The 18,717-nt window shown below is 37.4% G+C and overlaps 1 protein-coding gene across 5 annotated transcripts in view; it reads right to left on the bottom strand.

Annotated features, from left to right (window-relative positions):
• USPL1 (ubiquitin specific peptidase like 1) overlaps positions 1-14,339 on the bottom strand; it is a 33,236-nt gene extending 18,897 nt beyond the window's left edge. The window contains exons 1-4 of one of the 5 annotated variants that reach the window (XM_055317402.1): positions 14,049-14,339; positions 10,763-10,929; positions 10,111-10,239; positions 2,748-3,393 (exon numbers count right to left, since the gene is read on the bottom strand). In XM_055317402.1, the coding sequence (XP_055173377.1) occupies positions 2,748-3,393; positions 10,111-10,239; positions 10,763-10,861 (874 nt within the window). In that variant the 5' untranslated portion in view covers positions 10,862-10,929; positions 14,049-14,339. The other 4 variants (XM_055317403.1, XM_055317404.1, XM_055317405.1 and 1 more) reach the window with 4 other exon arrangements.
• Between the last annotated feature and the right edge of the window lie 4,378 nt (positions 14,340-18,717).

The raw sequence follows: 18,717 nt of genomic DNA, 5'->3' as shown, positions 1-18,717 counted from the left end.
AATTATAGAGAACAGGAATACACAGAAGAAAAGGCAAAAGCAAAAATTCTTGTGAAAAACTGAATTTTAAAACTTGCAAAAAATTTAATCTCAAACTCAGAGCATTTCTTATCCAACAAAATTATAACTTTAAAAAGGTCTATATTCAAAGGTGATCTGAGTGCTCTGGGATGTTTTCTTCTACATATGAAAATGGAATTATATGTTGATACAACCCTTCTGGAAAGCCATTCAGAAAGACTTTTTATATTTAAATTTTATTATCTCTTCTAGGATATAACCAGCAATGGATCCAAAGGATATGAATTATTTGTCACAGTCTTTATTCATAATTGCAAAAATAATAAGTACCCAGAATGGTCAATAATGGGAAAACAACATACAAGATTTATATATAAATGCACAACCCAAATCATGTTGAATAAAGGTAAGGATTCTTGCCCTACTAGATAGCAAGACCTAAAAAGCCACAATTAAAATAGTGTGGCATCAGTGCAGGGACAGAAAAATGGTCAACAATGGGGAACCAATGTACAAGATTTACATAAAACACTGCACAACCAAAGACAAATTGAATAAAGGTGAGGATTCTTCTACTATCAGACAGCAAGACATCAATAACCCTGGTAATTAAAATAGTGTGGTACTGACACTAGGATAGATAAAGTAACCAAGAAAACACATGTTTAGAGTTAATGAACAGCTACACACATATATGGAAGGCTATGTAACAAATGTGGCTTGGCAGATCAGTTGAGGAAAAAAGTGGAGATGAAAAGACTGGCTAGGCAATGGGGGGGAGGGGAAGGGATCATTATCACACACAAAAATTAACTTTAGGTGAATTAAAATTCAAGGTCAGCAACAAAACTTTATGACTTTCCAGTGCAAATAGAGCTGAATGACTTTCTAATTTTGGAAAAGACTCCTTTTAAATGTCAGAAGTATTACTAGCTACAAAAGATTAACAATTTCTGTACATCAAAAGATATCTTTATAAAAATAAAAATGTAAGATACAAATTAGGAGATTTAGCAACACATATCTGACGCAAAGATAGCAACAAAGACACAGAAGCTCAAGTACATGACAATAAAACAAGTCAGGATAAGACACAAACAGGCATTGCACAAGAGAGGAAACATTATCAATTCTACACTTGAAGAGCTATCCAACCTCTTTAAAATTTAAGAAAAGCAGAGAGTTGGGGTGGGGGGTAAAGAGGTGAGGGAACTAAAGAGTACACCTGTGATGAGTACCAGGTGATGTATGAACTGCTGAAGCACTGCACTGTATACACCTGAAACTAATATAATATTATGTTAACTGGAATTAAAATAAACATGTAAATAAAATAAAATAAAATTTGGGAAAGGCAAATCAAGACCACAAACCATTCTGCATCATTCAAATAGCGAAATTCTCCAAGTGTGAAGATAACCAAGGGAGAATATATGGATCAGGAAGATCTCTTACACATTGCTAATGGGAGTATTGATTGGTACAACCAGTTTGGACAACAATTTGCCATTATCTTGTAAATCTGAACTAAAGCCAATGATTTAAGATTTTATTTATCTAAGAGAGAGCACACATGCACACACTAACATAAGCTGGGGGGAGAGGGAGAGAGACAAAATCTAAAGCATATTCTGCTTGAGACCTCTGTCCAGGTCCATGGGGCTCAATTCCACAACCCTGAGACCAAAACCTGAGTTGAAATCAAGTCAGACGCTTAACTGAATGAGCCACCCTGATGCCCCAGAGCCTATGCTTTGATTCTATTACTGTGGTATACCAAAGAGACACTCTACTTGAGCCCAAGAATAGTTCTGGAAGCACTATTTACAATGGCAAACAACTCAATGACAGGTGAATGAATAAATATACTGATTTATTACAAAATGGTTATCTATAGCAATCAAAAATAAGGAACTACCAATTCAAGCAGTTTCATAAATAAATATTTATAAAAAGGAAAAAAAGGGGGCGCCTAAGTGGCTCAGTTGGTTAAGCATCTGCCTTCAGCTCAGGTTATGATCCTGGGGTCCTGACATCAAGGCCTGCATCGGCTTGCTGAGCAGGGAGACTCCTTCTTCCTCCTTCTCCCTCTGTTGTCCCTGTTTGTACACTCTCTCTCTGTGTCAAATAAATAAATAAATCTTAAAAGAAAAAAAAAAAAAAAGGTCCCAGGGACACCTATGTGACTCAGTGGTTGAGCCTCTGGCTCAGGTCATGACTCCGGGGTCCTGGGATGAAGTCCTGCTGCCTTCTCCCTCTGCCTTTGTCTCTACCTCTCTCCCTTGTGTCTCTCATGAATAAATAAATACAATATCAAAAAAAGAAAAAGGTCCCAGAAAAACATACTGTACAACATTCTTAATTAAAAACAAAGTAAAGCAGGCAATATGTTGTTTAGCAATACATATGGTAAAAGAAAATATTTCAAAAAAGAAGAAATGATATAACACATTTCTGGTTAATAATTATCTTTGGAGGGGAGATGAGAATGGGAGAAGACCACACAGGTAGATTAAGTTACTGGAAATATTTTAATTCTTTTGGGTTGAGAGGTGGGTTCATGGGAATCCTATTGAAAAAAATTATATATATCCTTTATTGTGAATAGAGATTCTTGGAGAGTTGTGGAATAGGGAGCGATTTGTAGCTGTATGTTCTCCAATTGTTATGAGACAAAACTGAACGTTAACTTCTTTAAATATAAAAGATAAATTATTATTACTAACCTTTAATTCCATCCAATTGATTGGTGTGCAGAAGCTTATTAGCTTGATTATACTTCGTAAACAACTGCCAGAACACAGAGTCCTCATTAGGGCACAGGTCAGTCGCAGTGTTTTTTAACCCTTCCAAGTGTACCAAGGCTGACAGAATACAATCTAACCAACAGAGAGCATTAGCATTTTTCCATTGGACACATAAAGACTGGCAAAGTGATGTACATTTGCTCTCCAATGGCATTTCCAGTTCAGACATGCATCCTTCATTTTGAGGAGAAATCCCTCCAGTTCCAGAAACATCAACTGTAGAAGGATATCCTTCAGCAGCCAAATCAATAGTATCAGCCTCCAAAATCTCAGTCTGTTCCAAGGAATCAGCTGTCCTAACTGGATTCTGTGGACCACTGTGTGGTAAATCAGGTAAGCGAGACGAGGTTTTATCATATGCTTCTCCATTATCTTTGCTGTTCAAATCTTGTTCACCATCAGTAACAATATGATTTTTAGTCTTTTTGGCATTTGCTAAAAGAGATGCATCTTTACACTTGGTTTCCAAGAACTTTCTTTTTTGAGGCTTATTTGGAGTGTGACAATCTTCCAAATCAGGAGAAATTAAGTTATTAAGTGATTTAGAGCCCAAAGGATAGATGCACTAGAAAGAAAAAATAAAATGATAAAAACTATAAATTCAAATAAGCTTACGTTTTATATTAGTATCTATGTCATAAAAAATAGAAAAGTTTAGCATCAATACAATTTTACCAATCTAAAATTAAATGAACTAGGGAATAAACAAAAATTAATCAAAATTTTGGCTCCCTAAAGCGTAATTTGCCCTAGTTAATTTGAACAATCAAGGGTTTAATTTGATCTACACTAAAGTAGCTAACAAAGAAAACATACGTACCTCTGCTTTAGTAAAAAATCTAATGTTGAGTGAACTTACAAATCTCAACAATTTAAAGAAACATTCTGTGATGGGTTCTATTCTTTTTGGGACAGGTACATTGCGTAACATTAAAAACTGGAAAAATATTTTCATTTTGAGGGGGGAAAATATTTCAAATAAAGAAATGTGCATTTGTAATTTCCATGTTTCTTAATTTAAAAATTGAATATTAATCTGAGAGCACATCTACATAACAATTTTTATATCCTTACTGGACTTAAGAGGCAAACTGGCTGAATTTTAACAACTTCATCAAATCTCATTATCAACACGATTTCAGCCAAATATCAAAAGTGTAGACAAATCACCAAAATAACCAATTTTCCCCAAATTGGAAACTAAGAAAATATTTTAAAAGACAAATTCAAGAAATCTACATACTATGTGTCTTCATTTAAAATAATGCCTTCTTCTATACAAGCATGGCAATGGCAACTGCTACCCTGGTGGCCTCTAATGAACTAGAGAACTACCCCTCCTGCTATCTATGCCCTGGTAGAGTTAACCCCCAACTGCATCACTTGGGGCTTAGCCATGTGACCAGCTTTGATGTGATGTTAGCAAGCATGATGCACATGGAAGCCTTATAAGCATGGACTCACTGGGATAGTCCTTTTGGAGCCTTCCTTCGGGAACACTCCTTAAAGAAATCTCATCCATCATACGGTGAGATGTCCTTGTCCTTGCCCAATTAGCCTCATGGAGAGACTGTCATGGAAAAGAACTGAGATCTTGGCTGACTGCTAGGCCTGTGTTCCAAGTTGGCAGCTATGTGGACATTTTAGGTTTCCCAGTCAACAACAGGTGAAGTGTTAAGAACTACCTAGGCAACCCACAGAATAATGAAGAATAATAAGTCAAGCCATTAAGTTTTTTTTAGTTAGTATGTTTTGAGCAACAGATACTGAAATGTGCTAAATCCTTTCTTAAAGTAAAGCTTCTTCTATACAAGTGAACACTACATTCATAATATTGTACTTAAGAAATTCTTTAGTTTCACAGGATAAGTTCTGGATTCTTCTCACTGTTACCAACTAGTAGTACACTCACCATCAACTAACAACTTGACCCTCAACTTTATACCTTGAGATTATTTCCTAAATCCTACCATGTCAGAAAATAGAGAACATTTTAAAACAGCAATAATTTTGTACTCATAGTCACAGACCGGTATATAAAAAAAAAAAAAAAAAAAAAAAAAAAAACCCAAAACAAAAGCAGGACCTCAAAAAGGTATTTGCACACCCATACCCATTGCAGCATTATTCACAATAGCCTATAGGTAGAAGCTACCCAAATATCCATGAATGGACAAATGAATAAAAAAATGTGTATATACATACAACAAAATATAAGTCAGTCTTAAAAAGTAAGGAAATCTGGTCATAGGCTACAAAATGTATAAATATTGAGGACCTTATGCTAAGTAAAATAAGTCAGTCATAAAAAGACAGATATGGTATAATTCCACTTATAGTAGTCAAATTCACTTATAGTAGTCAAATTCATAAAGACCAAACGCAGAATGGTAGTTTTCAAAGGATAGAAAAGGAAAGCTGTTATTCAATGGGTACAGAATCTGAGTTTTTCAAGACGAGAAAGTTCAAGAGATCTGCTGTATAATAACGTGAATACATCTAACACTCCTGAATTATACACTTAAAAAAATGATTAAGATGGCAAATTTCAGTTTCTTTTACAATTAAAATTTAAAAAAAATAAATAAAAAATCTTTATCTCAAGCAGAGTCAAGATCATGGTGTGCACATCTTATCAGTACCCCGAATTAAAAACAATAAACAATAAAAGGGCCCTTGGGGCTGCAAAATTTAGTGGCCTAGATGGTTTCCCCCTATATTATTTGAAAATGTCTTAACAGACTTTTCTATCTATAATTTGTGCTCCAGTCATAGGGACAATTTAAAATACAATTTGTCCTTGCCTTGATTTTCCCTTTTATAAATTAATGCTTTCAGATTTTTCTCTTTATACCTTGACTTTAGCTACTACTTTGTATTTATAATGAACATATGCCGTTTTGGTAACTAGAAGTTGTTAGCCTGTCTTCGAAAAAAGTAAAGTCATAAAACAGTAATTCAGAGTATTAATTTTTCCATCTAGCCCAACCATGCAAGAGCATTTAAAAATCTAAGGCTGAAAAAAATCTAATGCTGTCTCTTTCACTGTTTTTGAGCAGCTTAAATACATTCCCGTTTTTATTCCTATAAAACAGAAAAAGGAAAACATTGCACATTACCTTATATTTGGAAAATCAGCTATAAGGTATGACTAAAAACAAAGTATAAAAATATTTACAAAAAAATTAACTTACATTTATTTTACAAATGAAAACCAAGAAAATGAGTATTTTCTTTGATGACTTAACACTAACAACTTCAGAGCCTTATAAATTTCATGTTTTAAAAAAACTAAATATTCCAATAAAAGATTAAATAATATAATAATAAAAAATGAGATAAAACTCCCTAGAGTTTTAAAAAACTTGAGTTTCAATTTATTAATTTGGAAGCAGAATCTCAATCTTAGTGCTTTTTCAAATCAAGAAACTTCTGATGAAGAGGAGTTTCCATTGTGGTTCTTTGCAATTTGGTAAGTGAAAGAATGTTCAATGAGCTTCAAATTTTATAATAAAACTCAAGAGAAATGAACAAATTGAGTCAAAGGTCTCATAGACCAAAGATCAGTAAACTCTACCCGTAAAAGACCAGATAAATATTTCGGGCTTTGTGAGCTAGTCAAGGTCTCCAGCATTACTACTTAAGTCTGCCATTATAATACAAAAGCATCCACAGACAATGCAAAAATGATTCCATATGGCTTTATTCCAAGAAAATATTTTTATGGACACTGAAATATGAAATTCATATAACCTTCATGTATTATAAAATAGTATTTTCATTTTTGCCTAATTATTTAAAAACATATTGTTTTTAGCTTGTGGGTATCATAGTTTGCTGACTCCTGGTCTAAACCAATATACTTCATAAAATATACACAGGGCTCTTACTGATTAGAACACTTCCTAAAAATTAGAGCAATAATTACTTTAAATTTTTTTTTTACATCTGTAAAGTATAAACTTAAAATGCTTGGTTATATTATTATTTTCCTCATCACTTAAAAAAAAAAAAAAGCTCCAAAACTAAAAATGCAAGTAATACCTCTAACTTTAATAGCCAAAATCTATGGCCCAAGGACAGGGACTTCTTTATTACAGCAGTCCATAGTTAAAGAACTCTACTGAAATATCATACATTGGAAGAGGGGAAAAAAGTAGTTTTCTTCTAGAAAGATTTCTCTCTTTCCCATATTTACCATTCTACAACTTTGTTCTGAGCTAGTTAATGAGTAAATTATGTAGTCTATTTGGATAAGCTGTCAAACCCCCTAAAATCAAGCTCTCTCATTGTTCAACAGAGCCCACTGTCTGCTTCAGAGATAGCTCTCCAGAAATTCCGTGACACTTTCTATTTTTCCCTCTCCACTGGATACAACCAACAAACGTGTTATTTTTCCCAACTTAAAAATTTCCTCCTCCAGGTACCACCTCACATCTGTATTTCTCAGTTTCTCCTCTCCGGTTTTCTATCACTAACTCCAACCAAGTTTTTACCTAATACTTCACTGAAACTATTCTCAAGGTTCTCAGTGATGCCCACAACACTCCAGCCAAAGGTGAATTGAATCGTCATTCTCCTTGAGTTGAAGGTAAATAATTTCCTCCTTAAATATTTTTTTCATTTTACTTCCAGGACAAAATACTCTCCTCTTTCTGGGTTTTCTTCTACCTCACTGTCCACTTCTTCTCTCACTCCTTTCCTAGTTTCACTTCATCTCTTCAATTTCTTAATGTGGGAGTGTAACAGGGTTTAATCCCTGGATCACTATCAATATTTCTAGGTAAGCTCATCCACTCTCATGGTTAAATTATTTACATGCTGATGACTCCCAAACTCTCTAACCTCATTCTCAACCTAATACCAGACACATAGATCCGACCACTTCTTTCTTTCCTTTTTTTTTAAAAAAAGATTTTATTTATTTATTTATTCTTGAGAGAGAGAGAGAGAGAGAGAGAGACGCAGAGATACAGGCAGAGGGAGAAGCAGGCTCCACGCAGGGAGCCCGATGTGGGACTCGATTCTGGTCTCCAGATCACACTCCTGGCTGAAGGCTGCACTAAACCGCTGAGTCACCGGGCTGCCCCGACCACTTATTTAATATACCTTTGAGTATTAGATACCTATCTCAAGCTTGACTGGTCCTAGCCTGACCATCCCCCAACCAAAATCTCTTTCCAAAGTCTTTCTCATTTTAGTAACTGGCAACTCCACTCTTCCAATTATTCAAGCCAAAAATCTGGTCATCATCCTTGACTCCTCTCTCTTCTACAATGTATCCCAGTCTTTCAATAAATCCTTTTTGCCTCTACTTTCAAAATAGATAGATAATCCAACCATGTCCCATCACCTAAGCCACTATTTGCTCCTCATGGAATACTCTAATTGCCTTCCAACTAGGCCCCCTACATCAGGTTTTGCCCATTACATATACTTTCAACACAGGAGCCACAGTGATCCTTTTAACATGCAAATCAGATTATGTCACTCCCTCTCCATTTCAGTCATAGCAAAAGCCAGACTATTTTACAACGACCTCTAGGACCCTACTTGGTCCAGCCCCCTCCTCATTATTTTCCTGACCCATCTTCATTACTGTATCACTTACTCAGAACCAGCTCTGCTAATTTCCTTGCAGTATAACAAACACACACAGGCAACCTTTACTCTCTCAGGGCCTTGTACCTGCTACTCTCCCTGCATGGAATGCTCATCCATCCCACATCCACATGACTTGTTCTCTTAGGTTTTGCTCAAATGTCACTTTCTCAATGGAGAGTTCCCTCTACCTCTCTATCTAAAATTGCTAACTACCCACTCCCTAACACTCCAGTCCCCGGGCTTGACTTTTCCCCATAGTACTTTTCATCACTTCACACACAAAAAATACATTTTATTTATTGATTTTTCCCCCCATCTAGAATAGAACCACCTTCTTGAGGGTATATTTTTTTGCTTTATACATTGTATCCTACTCACTGAGTGCCAAAGTGGTGACACTCAAAAAAAAAAAAAAAGGTATTGAATAAATACAAAAAGAAATTTATTTCTATTTGTAAGAATGTCTGGGATTTTCTTCAAGTTATACCCAACAAAAATATCTATCACCAACAGTATGATTTAGTTTAGAATTTTGCAAACTGATCATCAGACTCATCTCTGCAAGTTAAAAACCTCTATAATTCTGGGTCAATTCTACTAAATTTGGCATCTGGGGGTAAGACCCAGAAATTTTTAAAAAGTACTCTAGGTGATTCTGATAAACTGCTAGTTTACTTAGAATAAAACATCTGAAATTAGAAAACTATATTCCAATTATAGTTCAGCCACCTTATGTTCCTAACCCTCTGTATCTGATTTCTTATTCATAAGATGGAAATATCTACCTTTCAAAGTTCTAAGAACTAAACATGTATATAAGAGTTTCATAGTGGCACCCGGGTGGCTCAGGGGTTGAGCATCTCTACCTCTGCCTTAGGTTGTGATCCTGGGGTCCTAGGTCTGAGTCCTGCATCAGGCTCCCCGAAGGGAGCCTGCTTCTCCCTCTGCCTACGTCTCTGCCTCTCCCTTATGAATAAATACAATCTTAAAAAAAAAGTTTCACAAATTGTCAACTACGATAAAATATAGATTATGCAATTTGATGAACTCCTCTAATAAAATTGTACCACTAGGAGCACCTGGGTGGCTCAGCCAATTAAGTACCTGATTTCAGCTCAGGTCATGATCTTGGGGTCCTGGGATCTGAGTCTTGCATGGGGCTCCCCACTCAGCAGGGAGTCTGCTTATCCTTTTCTTTCTGCCTCCACCCCCACTTGTACTCTCTCTCAAATAAAATCTTCAAATAAAAAAAAATATATCATTGGATACAAATTCTATAGTTAATTCTAAAAGACATTTAAATCTTTAAGTATATAATATTTAGAGATTAATAACTTTTCTAATTAAGTTCCAAAGTTTATAAACCAAAGAGATGAAAGGATAACCACTATATACCAACAACTAACAAAGACTCCCACAAGGTTAAAAAAAAAAAAATCCATCTTGAAATTTTCTCCTCTCACAAGTCTAATGATAATAAAAACAAATATCTTCATGCAGTAACTGAGGAAAAGTAACAGGAAATATTTAAAACTGTATACTAGACAGATGTAGAAACTCTGATTATCTATGTATTAAAAATATACAGTCTAAAATATACAAAACAAGTACAAATTTAAACACTGAAGGAATAAGAAAAAAGCTAAAACCTTAATACTATCTAAGATTAATACTTTACCTGCAGATCCTCACACAAAAAGATAGATTCTTGAAAACTAATTCGGTAAGTCTTTAAGGCCTTTAACTTTCCTTTCTCTCTACAAGCAGGGCAATACCCATCTGACGGGGCTTTAGCTGAATCATAATTCTAAAAAAGAAATAAAGTAAATTAAAATATAGACATTCCTAGATTGTAACAAATTACAAAAAGTTAAATGGAAAAGTAACCAAGAAAAAAAAAATACAATTTTCACCTGAAAGTGTTCTGGCTACATATTTTAAACATGACAAATAAAAATAATGCATACAGGCTTTAAACATAGCTTTTATTCCAAAAAGAATGTATCATAGTTTTAAATCTTAAATTTTAAGTGTTAAAAATAGCATCAGTTTTATTTGCAAGAAAAAAAAAGTAATGTCAACTGTAAGGGAAAATATATGTCCCATATTTTCAGAGAATAATAAACCACAAGGTCTATGTTTTATTTCTACTTTCACATATGAAGAAAACACAGAGAGGTAAATACATTAATCTTTCGCCATTGCTTTAAGATTTCCGTGGAAGATACAACTTTTTAGAAGTTAACTGGTAAAATTAAACCGAGTTTAAGTCTCAAAAAGAGGAGGGAAAAAACCAACTTTGCACTGAGGCAAAAAATAAGTTCACTAACTTTTCCCAAATACCCCACCATGTGGAGTGAAGAAATCCCTATATCAGTCCCTGGTCCAATCACTGGCAAACCATTTCCAATCTTCGGGAAATCCATCATTCCGAGTCATTGGCTAATTTATGTCACTTGAAACATGTCAATATCACTAAGGATTTTTTCAATGAACCCTGGAAAAAAAAAAGTCAATAGACAATTAAATAAAAATCCTATTTACTTTAAAAAAGAGCTATGCTATCTTATAAGATGTATATATATTAAATAAATTTGAAACTATACACCCCAAGATAAACATATTCTAAAATTGTAATCTTCAACTGAAAACAAATTACCTATATTTACTTATAAACCTAGTAAATTTGTTAGAAGATAGCAGACTAGCAATAAAGACGAAGTTTCAGACTCATTTCTATGCAAATTCATTAAAACTTATAATAAAGGCAAACTGTTATTTAAATAAAAAATTATACTGATCAGAGTAAAAAAAACCCCAAGTTTTTAGAGTCTCTGCATAATCTAAAACAATTATGTCAGCATTATACTAAGAATGTATTTTAAAGACCCCACGTCTATTGTGCCATCGCTTGAAAGAGACAAAAGAACCCCTACTGCTTTCAACCACCAAAGTCACCAAGAAAATGCTATTTTTTTAAGTTTCCAACAATACACTAATTCATAATAAATGAACTGTATCAGACAAAAATATAGACACGTCAATAGTACAAATTATACATTACAAGCTTGCTTTGAGTAATTTCATGGAATAGAATCACATTCAGTAAAGTCAAAATTATAAGACTGGAGCTCGGGATAAGGAAAGATTAATTATTAAGAGTAGTTTAGATATTGATTTAAAATACTGGGAAATCAGATAAAACAGACTTTAAAGCAGAGTGAATTGCCACTTAGTAGGTATGTTGTAAAATAATTTCAAGCAAGTCTTTCCCAAATCTAATAATTTCTTTGACAACCACCTCCTGGGAAAATGTGTCTTTTGGATACACTTTAAAAACCAGTCACTCTATTCTGTTTCAGAAGTATAAATTTTACACATATTTCAAGCCAAGGAATAATTTCAAAAATAAAAATGCTTCTAAGAAAAGTGTAAGTGAATCTCAATTTCCCATTCCTGAAGAAATATTGCTAAAGGCAGGATTTCTCAACCACAGCACTGTAAACATTTTAGACAATTCTTTGCTGTGAGGGCTGTCTTGTACACCGTAGGATGTTTAGCAACATCACTGACTTCTACCTACTAGATAGTTAAGTGCCATTGGCACTCCTCAGTTGTGACAACCAAGAAAGTCTCCAGACGCTGCCAAATGACCCCTGGGAAGCAAAGCTGTCCCTCTGAGAACTCCTGCCAAAAACATAAAAATAAGTTTGGTACTAACTTCTACTTCTTCAGTTCCTCACAGACAACACCAACTTATTATTTTTGGCTGGCTCTATCTTTAATGTACTTAAAAAAGGGAACTATAAAGGAAAGAGTCAAACTGCTTATGGTTCCAGAGTGGCTCAAAGCATGGGCTTTACAACTGTACATCTGGGTTCAGAAATTTGTAAAACTGCTTTGTACTAACAATTTAATACAACAAAATATGTAAAATGCTTAGTACCTGAACAGACAGTATATTTGAACTCTTTATTCTGTGCTAATTTTATATTTCATTGTATGTAGCAAACATGCCGTGTTATCTTATAATTCTGCAGGATTCTCAAAAGAAAAATCAGTACTTTATGTATTCTGAGTAAGAGGTTTCTGATGAAAATTTCTATCTGCCTGAAGGAACTAGAACTTTTGGCCTGTTTTATCTCTCAATTATAAAAGTAAAACGTAAGCCTTCAAATTGGCTCTGATCCTGATCCCAGCAGCCAACATTTCAACGGGAAAAGCAGACAGGTAGTTGAAATTCTGAATATGCAAAACCCCACAAAAGAAAATTCATTAAAAAAAATATCAAGAGGTAAGCTGTCCAGGTCTTCTAAAAACAATTTCCTTTGTCTTTTTACAAAAACCCTGGAGTGGTTCTTACAGGTTAATTTGCCCTCAGTGATTGTCTTCATTGTTCTCCCTACCAAAGTAACCTGATCCTCTTTCTTGTATCCCACCTAGATTTTGCTATCTTCCTCTCCGTAAACACACAGACTAGAAAGTAGAAAATTTGAGTGATTGTCTAAACTTTCACTCCCCACTTGTTCATGCAGTAAGTCACCAAATTCTGTGGACAGTTCTTTGGAAGCCTCAAATCCCCCCTCTCCAAGCCATCCTCACTCTATCACTACCAAAGTGACGCCTGTAGTAAATCCAAGGTCGGCCAACGGCTCGGCTTAAATTCATCTATTTACTCCAACATCCAATGGCTCGGTTTAAAGTCATCTATTTACTCCAACCTGATTATGGAAAATTCCAAACAGCTCAGTATGAACCTGAGGATCATACTATGCATATTGCATACTACGCTCATTGCACTTGTGACCAACCTAGCTCTCCAATCTCACCATGCTCTACTCCACTTCACCCTCAGCACCTTTCTCCAGACGCCCTTTTTTCATTACTCCCGTAAGCCACGGATACTCCCGGACGCCGACAGTGCATTACTTAGCCTCATATGAACTCAGTTACAGCACAATGGAATGTGTAAAGCTGGCCCTGGGAATGACGAAAGACATGCAATTAAGCTTGTTTCCCAGTCCCGTGTGCAGCACAATGGGGAAACCCAGAGAACCAGCTGCTCCGAGAAGAGCCTTAAGCCCATTTGAGTTTGCACACACCCCTCCGTCTCCCCGCCAGCAGGCGGGCTCAGCACAGCAACTAGCTAAAAGGCAAAAAGCCACAGCAGACCTGAAGCCGAGGAAGGGGGAAGGGGGTCGGGGGTCGGGGGTCGAGGGTCGGCTTTGGGCGCCCGGCCCGGCACCGAAACCCAGCCGTCCGGAGTCATAGACGCACAGGGAGGGCCAAGACATGTTGGTTTCAAAACCCAACCTTAGGAACCCGAGGAGGCGCAGGGTTCCGTTGACCCTCCCCACCTCCGCGCTCTTTGGGAGAGCGAAAAACAAGACCACTCTGGTTTCTCTTCAGCATTTACCTCTCGGAGCCAAAACGAACCAGTAACTCTATAACTGCATTGGCAGCCCTTCCCCGCGAGCCGCGTCCCAGCCCCTTCCTCCCCCAGCCTAGCCCACCTTTTTGGCGCGCCGACTGCCCCACGGGCAGCCCTTCTTCCCCCGCTCCGTCCGCCTTCCCGACTTCGGGACCCGGAGGAAACTACTTCCTCTCCTCCCTCACCTGCCGCGCGCACTCCCCTTCTTGGCACCAGGTCGGTCCGAACTCCGGTTCCAGGCTGGGTCCACGACACCCTCCGCAACGTTCAACCCACGTTCCCCTCGGCCTGCTCCTCCCCCACCGGCCTCTCCGCTACAAAAGCGGCTTCCGGTCTGAGTCCGCCGCAAAAGAGTTCCCCTTCCTGCTGGGCGCGGGGCCCGAAAGGACGTCAGCGTGGCGGGGAAGACGAGAGCGGGAGCGCTTCCGGGCGGCCTCTGCAGAGGCGTGGCTGTCCGCCTAGCTGTCGCAGTCGCAGTCGCAGGTTTCAGCTGCGGCGACGGCTAGGGGCGGGGCCGGTGGCTGCCGAGCCCGGCATCTGTGAGTGGCTGGGTTTGGGGAGGCGACGGTTCTGGAAGCTGCTGGAAAGCGCTCGAGTGGCGGAGGTGACGCCAGCGGCCAGGGGGTGGGGCGTGATCAAAACTAGTGCGCGTCCGGCAGCGGAGGGATTACGCTGAGGAGAGAGCCCGGCGCGCGCCGCGTCGCGCCGCGCCCTGGCCCGGGCGAGCCCGGGTTGGCAGCGGACGCGGCGGAGAGCGACCTGGGTGGGTGGGCGGGCGGGCGAGGGACGGGCTCCCTGGCCTGCAGAGGTGGCGCGTGCCTGCAGCGCCGCGGCCTCGCCGCACGGGCGTGGGTCGCGCGCGGCCCCCGTACTCCGCTCTCCTAAAGCCTCGGTGCGAGCCGAGCAGCCACAGAGTGTGTGTTCACACAGGGTCACCACACACGGAGCTGCCCCTCCCTGTCTCCCCAAACCCCAGCTTCGAGGCCAGGGGCTTTTCTGCCAGGATTCTGGGGTGTTTCTCCTCCTTTCCTCCCTCCCAGATCTTCTAACGGTAAGGGGAGTAGCCGGAGCGCAGGGACGTTGCGCTCCACGACCCGTCCCGAGTGGTCAGCAGCCCGCCTGTCCCTGCTGCGCTCGTCTCAGCTGCCCTGCCTTGTTCTCAGAAAGGGAGAATTCTCATTTAGTTGACAAGTGTGAGACTCTGCTTTCGCAGGAAGGTCCTGTGGTTTAGGGGACATGGTGACCGCGTGTGCTATTTCTGACCTGCATTCTGCATCTTGGAGCAGCGTATTGGGGAAGTCCTTTTGGGCGATTGCTTTTATGTCCTAGAGTAACACGTAGTTTCTGACCGTTTCTTTTTACAGAGTGGCCACCGTCGGCATTTGGGACTGTGGGGGTATTTTTAGTGGTCTCAAAACTAAACTATATTCTGGAATAATGCTGGTAATTTTGATAGGACGGTATAGAGGACGCAAGTCCTGTAACCAAGGGATTCCTCTGTAAAAAGGATTTTAGTTTTCGGTACTTAAACGACTGCATGTGGCCAAGAAATCCAATAGAGAGTTTGTTTTTCTGCAGACTGAAAAGCAGGCTGGTTAGGTTTTGTTTACCTTCTACCGTTGTACTTGATTATTAATATACCGGCATGTTTGTTGTAAGATACAGCTAGTTTTCTTTTTCAAATGAATTATGAAAATACGAGAATGTAGTATTTCCTTCTTGAAGTGATAGCCAAACTCAGAGTTTTTCCTGTTCACCGTTGCTGTTTCCATTTTTAGGATGGGAAACACTTTTTTTTTTTTTTTGTAATAAATGCTTGCTGAAGTGTTCGTCAGTAGAACAAAGATAATTGATTCGGTTAAAAATTGTAACTAAAATTTTAATATTGAAAAATCAACATCGCCAAACTGAATTTTGATATAATTTATAATTAAATTTGATATAATATAATGAAACGTTTGTAAGGTTGATTTATGTCTTTTAGTGCAAATTTGATTTTTTTTTTTTTTTTTTTTTTTTTGGCCAGGAAAAAGTATGTAATAGTAACACAAACAAAATGGATGTGGGGTTTGGGATGTGGAAAGAAAACAGGATTTTAGCATATGCTGAGTTTTGACGCCAGAGCTTTTCCCCTCTTGTAAAAGATTTAAAAAGTTCTGAGAGACTTGATAAGGTAAAAAGAATGATGGCATCATAGGACAATCCATTAGAAGACCTTGCCTAGAAAGCCTCCTTTCATTTAAAGTAGCAGGCCCAGGTTGAGAAAAATAAATACGTTTATGTTTTTTCTTTACTAGTGTATTTGAATGCCCCTTCCTTTGTACACTAGTCCCAGAAAAAGAATTAAAGCAATCTCCTTGTCAGCAGTGTGGGACAGAAGTTTTATTTACCTGTTTCCAATTAAAAACTAACAATCTAATTAAAGAGAGATTTTATTAAATTAATGAACAGCTACAATAGGAATATAATGTACGATTAAGGTTTTCTTTCTTTCTTTCTTTCTTTCTTTCTTTTTCTTTCTTTCTTTCTTTCTTTCTTTCTTTTTCTTTCTTTTTTTTTTAATAAACTTCTCATAATGTCAGGTTTTGTCCCATCGGCTAGGTTGGATTCCTTAATCACAAGCCAAGTCTTCAGCCCAAACCTGGGATATAAAAGCAGCCTGCTGTGATTGGTTATTCTGATCTCAAAAAGATGAGAGCTAAAGTAACTAACCATGGTTTTTAGCAGCACCTTTATGAGTACAGTCTATTTAATCTTTTATTTCATTCCAACATTCAGGAGGCTTTACAAACCAAGAACTTTTTAAACTTGGAGACAAAATTCATTTGGTAACAAAATATGAACTGAGTAAATGAGAAGTTTTTTATAGTTTTTATCCCATATGTTTTGCTGAAGAAATATTTTTATGTTTGCTTATGGGGTGCTACCCTTGGCCACTGGTATGGGAGGTGTAAATTACATAATGATTTGTGTACCTTGTAACATTTTTATATTTCAAGGAATTATTATTTTTAAAACACATCCAGACTCTGGGTTTTGGTTAAGGAATGTGAACCCATATTCGTATTTTTGGCAGTACACATGTGCTAGGCATTTGCATATTTAGAAAATTAAAACACTTTAGTTCTTGCCCTAAACTGAATTCAGTTGAGAGAGGATAGAAAAAAGTATACATGTCATACTGTAATATTCGCAGCCATGGAGATATGCACAGCCTATTTGTAAGTGTAGCCACATCAAGGTCACATGAGAAATTCATAGTCTGAGGATTTGAGGTTATTTCACATTTTAGACAAAACATGACAACCCATTATGTAGCCTAAACTTGTTTGCATTTTGTATGGACAAAATATTGAGAAAACAGTACGATTCTCAAGAGTCACAGAGTAGATACTGGAATATCTGATTTCTGATCCTCTTTTGCTGTGTGACCTTACATGAGTCACATAATTTTCGAGGCCTTGGTTTGCAGATCTGTAAGTGAGAAGTTTAGAATAGATGGTCATTTATAGTTCCAATATTCTATCTGCAGATATTTATCCTTAGCACTATGCCTACTTTTTGTAAATGTTTTCCATTAAAAGCATGATCCTCTTTTGTCTCAAACTACGTTAGATGATCTAAATTTTGTGGGGTTTTTTGGGGTTAAGTAATACTTCTCACTGTTCAAAATTAAAAATGTAAAAAAGAATATGCAGTGAAAACTTTTCATTTCTGCTCCTGCCCCTAAGCCACCTAGTTCCTTGCCTATGAAGTAACCAATGTGAAGAGTATCTTGTGTATTTTTCCAAAAAAACGTACATGTATATATAAGCAAATAAATACTACATATTTTTTGCCTTTTTTATGTAAATGGTATTATACACAGTTTATGTACTTTATATTTTTTCGTTCATCTTGAAGTTCTGTGTCATATAAGGTGGCTTTTTACTCATTTTTATGGCAGCATAATATTCCATTGTATGATGTATCGCTTCATCAGTCCTCTCCTTTTGGGCATTTACATTTTTTTGCTTGGTTTTTATTAAAAGCATTATGCTGTGAATAACTTTGTACATTCATCATTTTCAATATATGTGAATGTCTTTTCCCTAAACAGTGGCACAGCTCTATTGGGATAGTGACATAGTTGATAAAATATGTTATTTAGTTACCAATAACAAAAAATTGATGGCTCAGGGTCTCAACAGTACATTACCAGGGTTCCATCATTCCAACTTTGACTTATGTTGCTGTCTCTGCCATTATAGTATAGTGGCATAGCTAGAGTAAACATATCAATAAATCACATCATCTGAATGGCTGTTTATTTGAGCCTTAGATGAAGCAAGTAGATTATATGTAGGGACCTTGTCCTAAACAATCAAATAAGAATATATGTAAGTATATGTAAATGTTTATGTAAATGTTTAAACACTAAAATCATGCAGCAGAGCAAGATTTTCAATGAGAGTCTTATAAGAATGAAGACTAATTGATGTAGCAACATATTTCTGCTTTCCAGCTCATGTTTATTCCTGGGTGTATACTCATTGAGTACTATTTAAATTTATATTTTTCTTTTAAACTTCTTTACCAAGCACATTTGACTTTATGTAAGATACAACTTGTATAGTATTCCCACTTTACCAATAAAAAAACTAAACCTAGAAGTAAACAATTGACCCGGATTTGTATAGCAAAGTGGCAGACCTGGGACTCGAACCTGCATCCTCTAATTTCTAACAGAGGGCTTTTCCCAGTATATCACATGCTCTTACCATTTCACGTGTAGCTATAGCAGTAGATCTGAAAATGCCCAGTGGTTAGAGACTGCTTTAGGTACATCTCCTCTGCCTAAGCTCCAGAGCAACC

The sequence above is a fragment of the Nyctereutes procyonoides genome, unplaced genomic scaffold, assembly GCF_905146905.1.
Source record: "Nyctereutes procyonoides isolate TBG_1078 unplaced genomic scaffold, NYPRO_anot_genome, whole genome shotgun sequence".
Lineage (NCBI taxonomy): Eukaryota > Metazoa > Chordata > Mammalia > Carnivora > Canidae > Nyctereutes > Nyctereutes procyonoides.
This window is presented reverse-complemented; position numbering and strand designations above follow the sequence as displayed.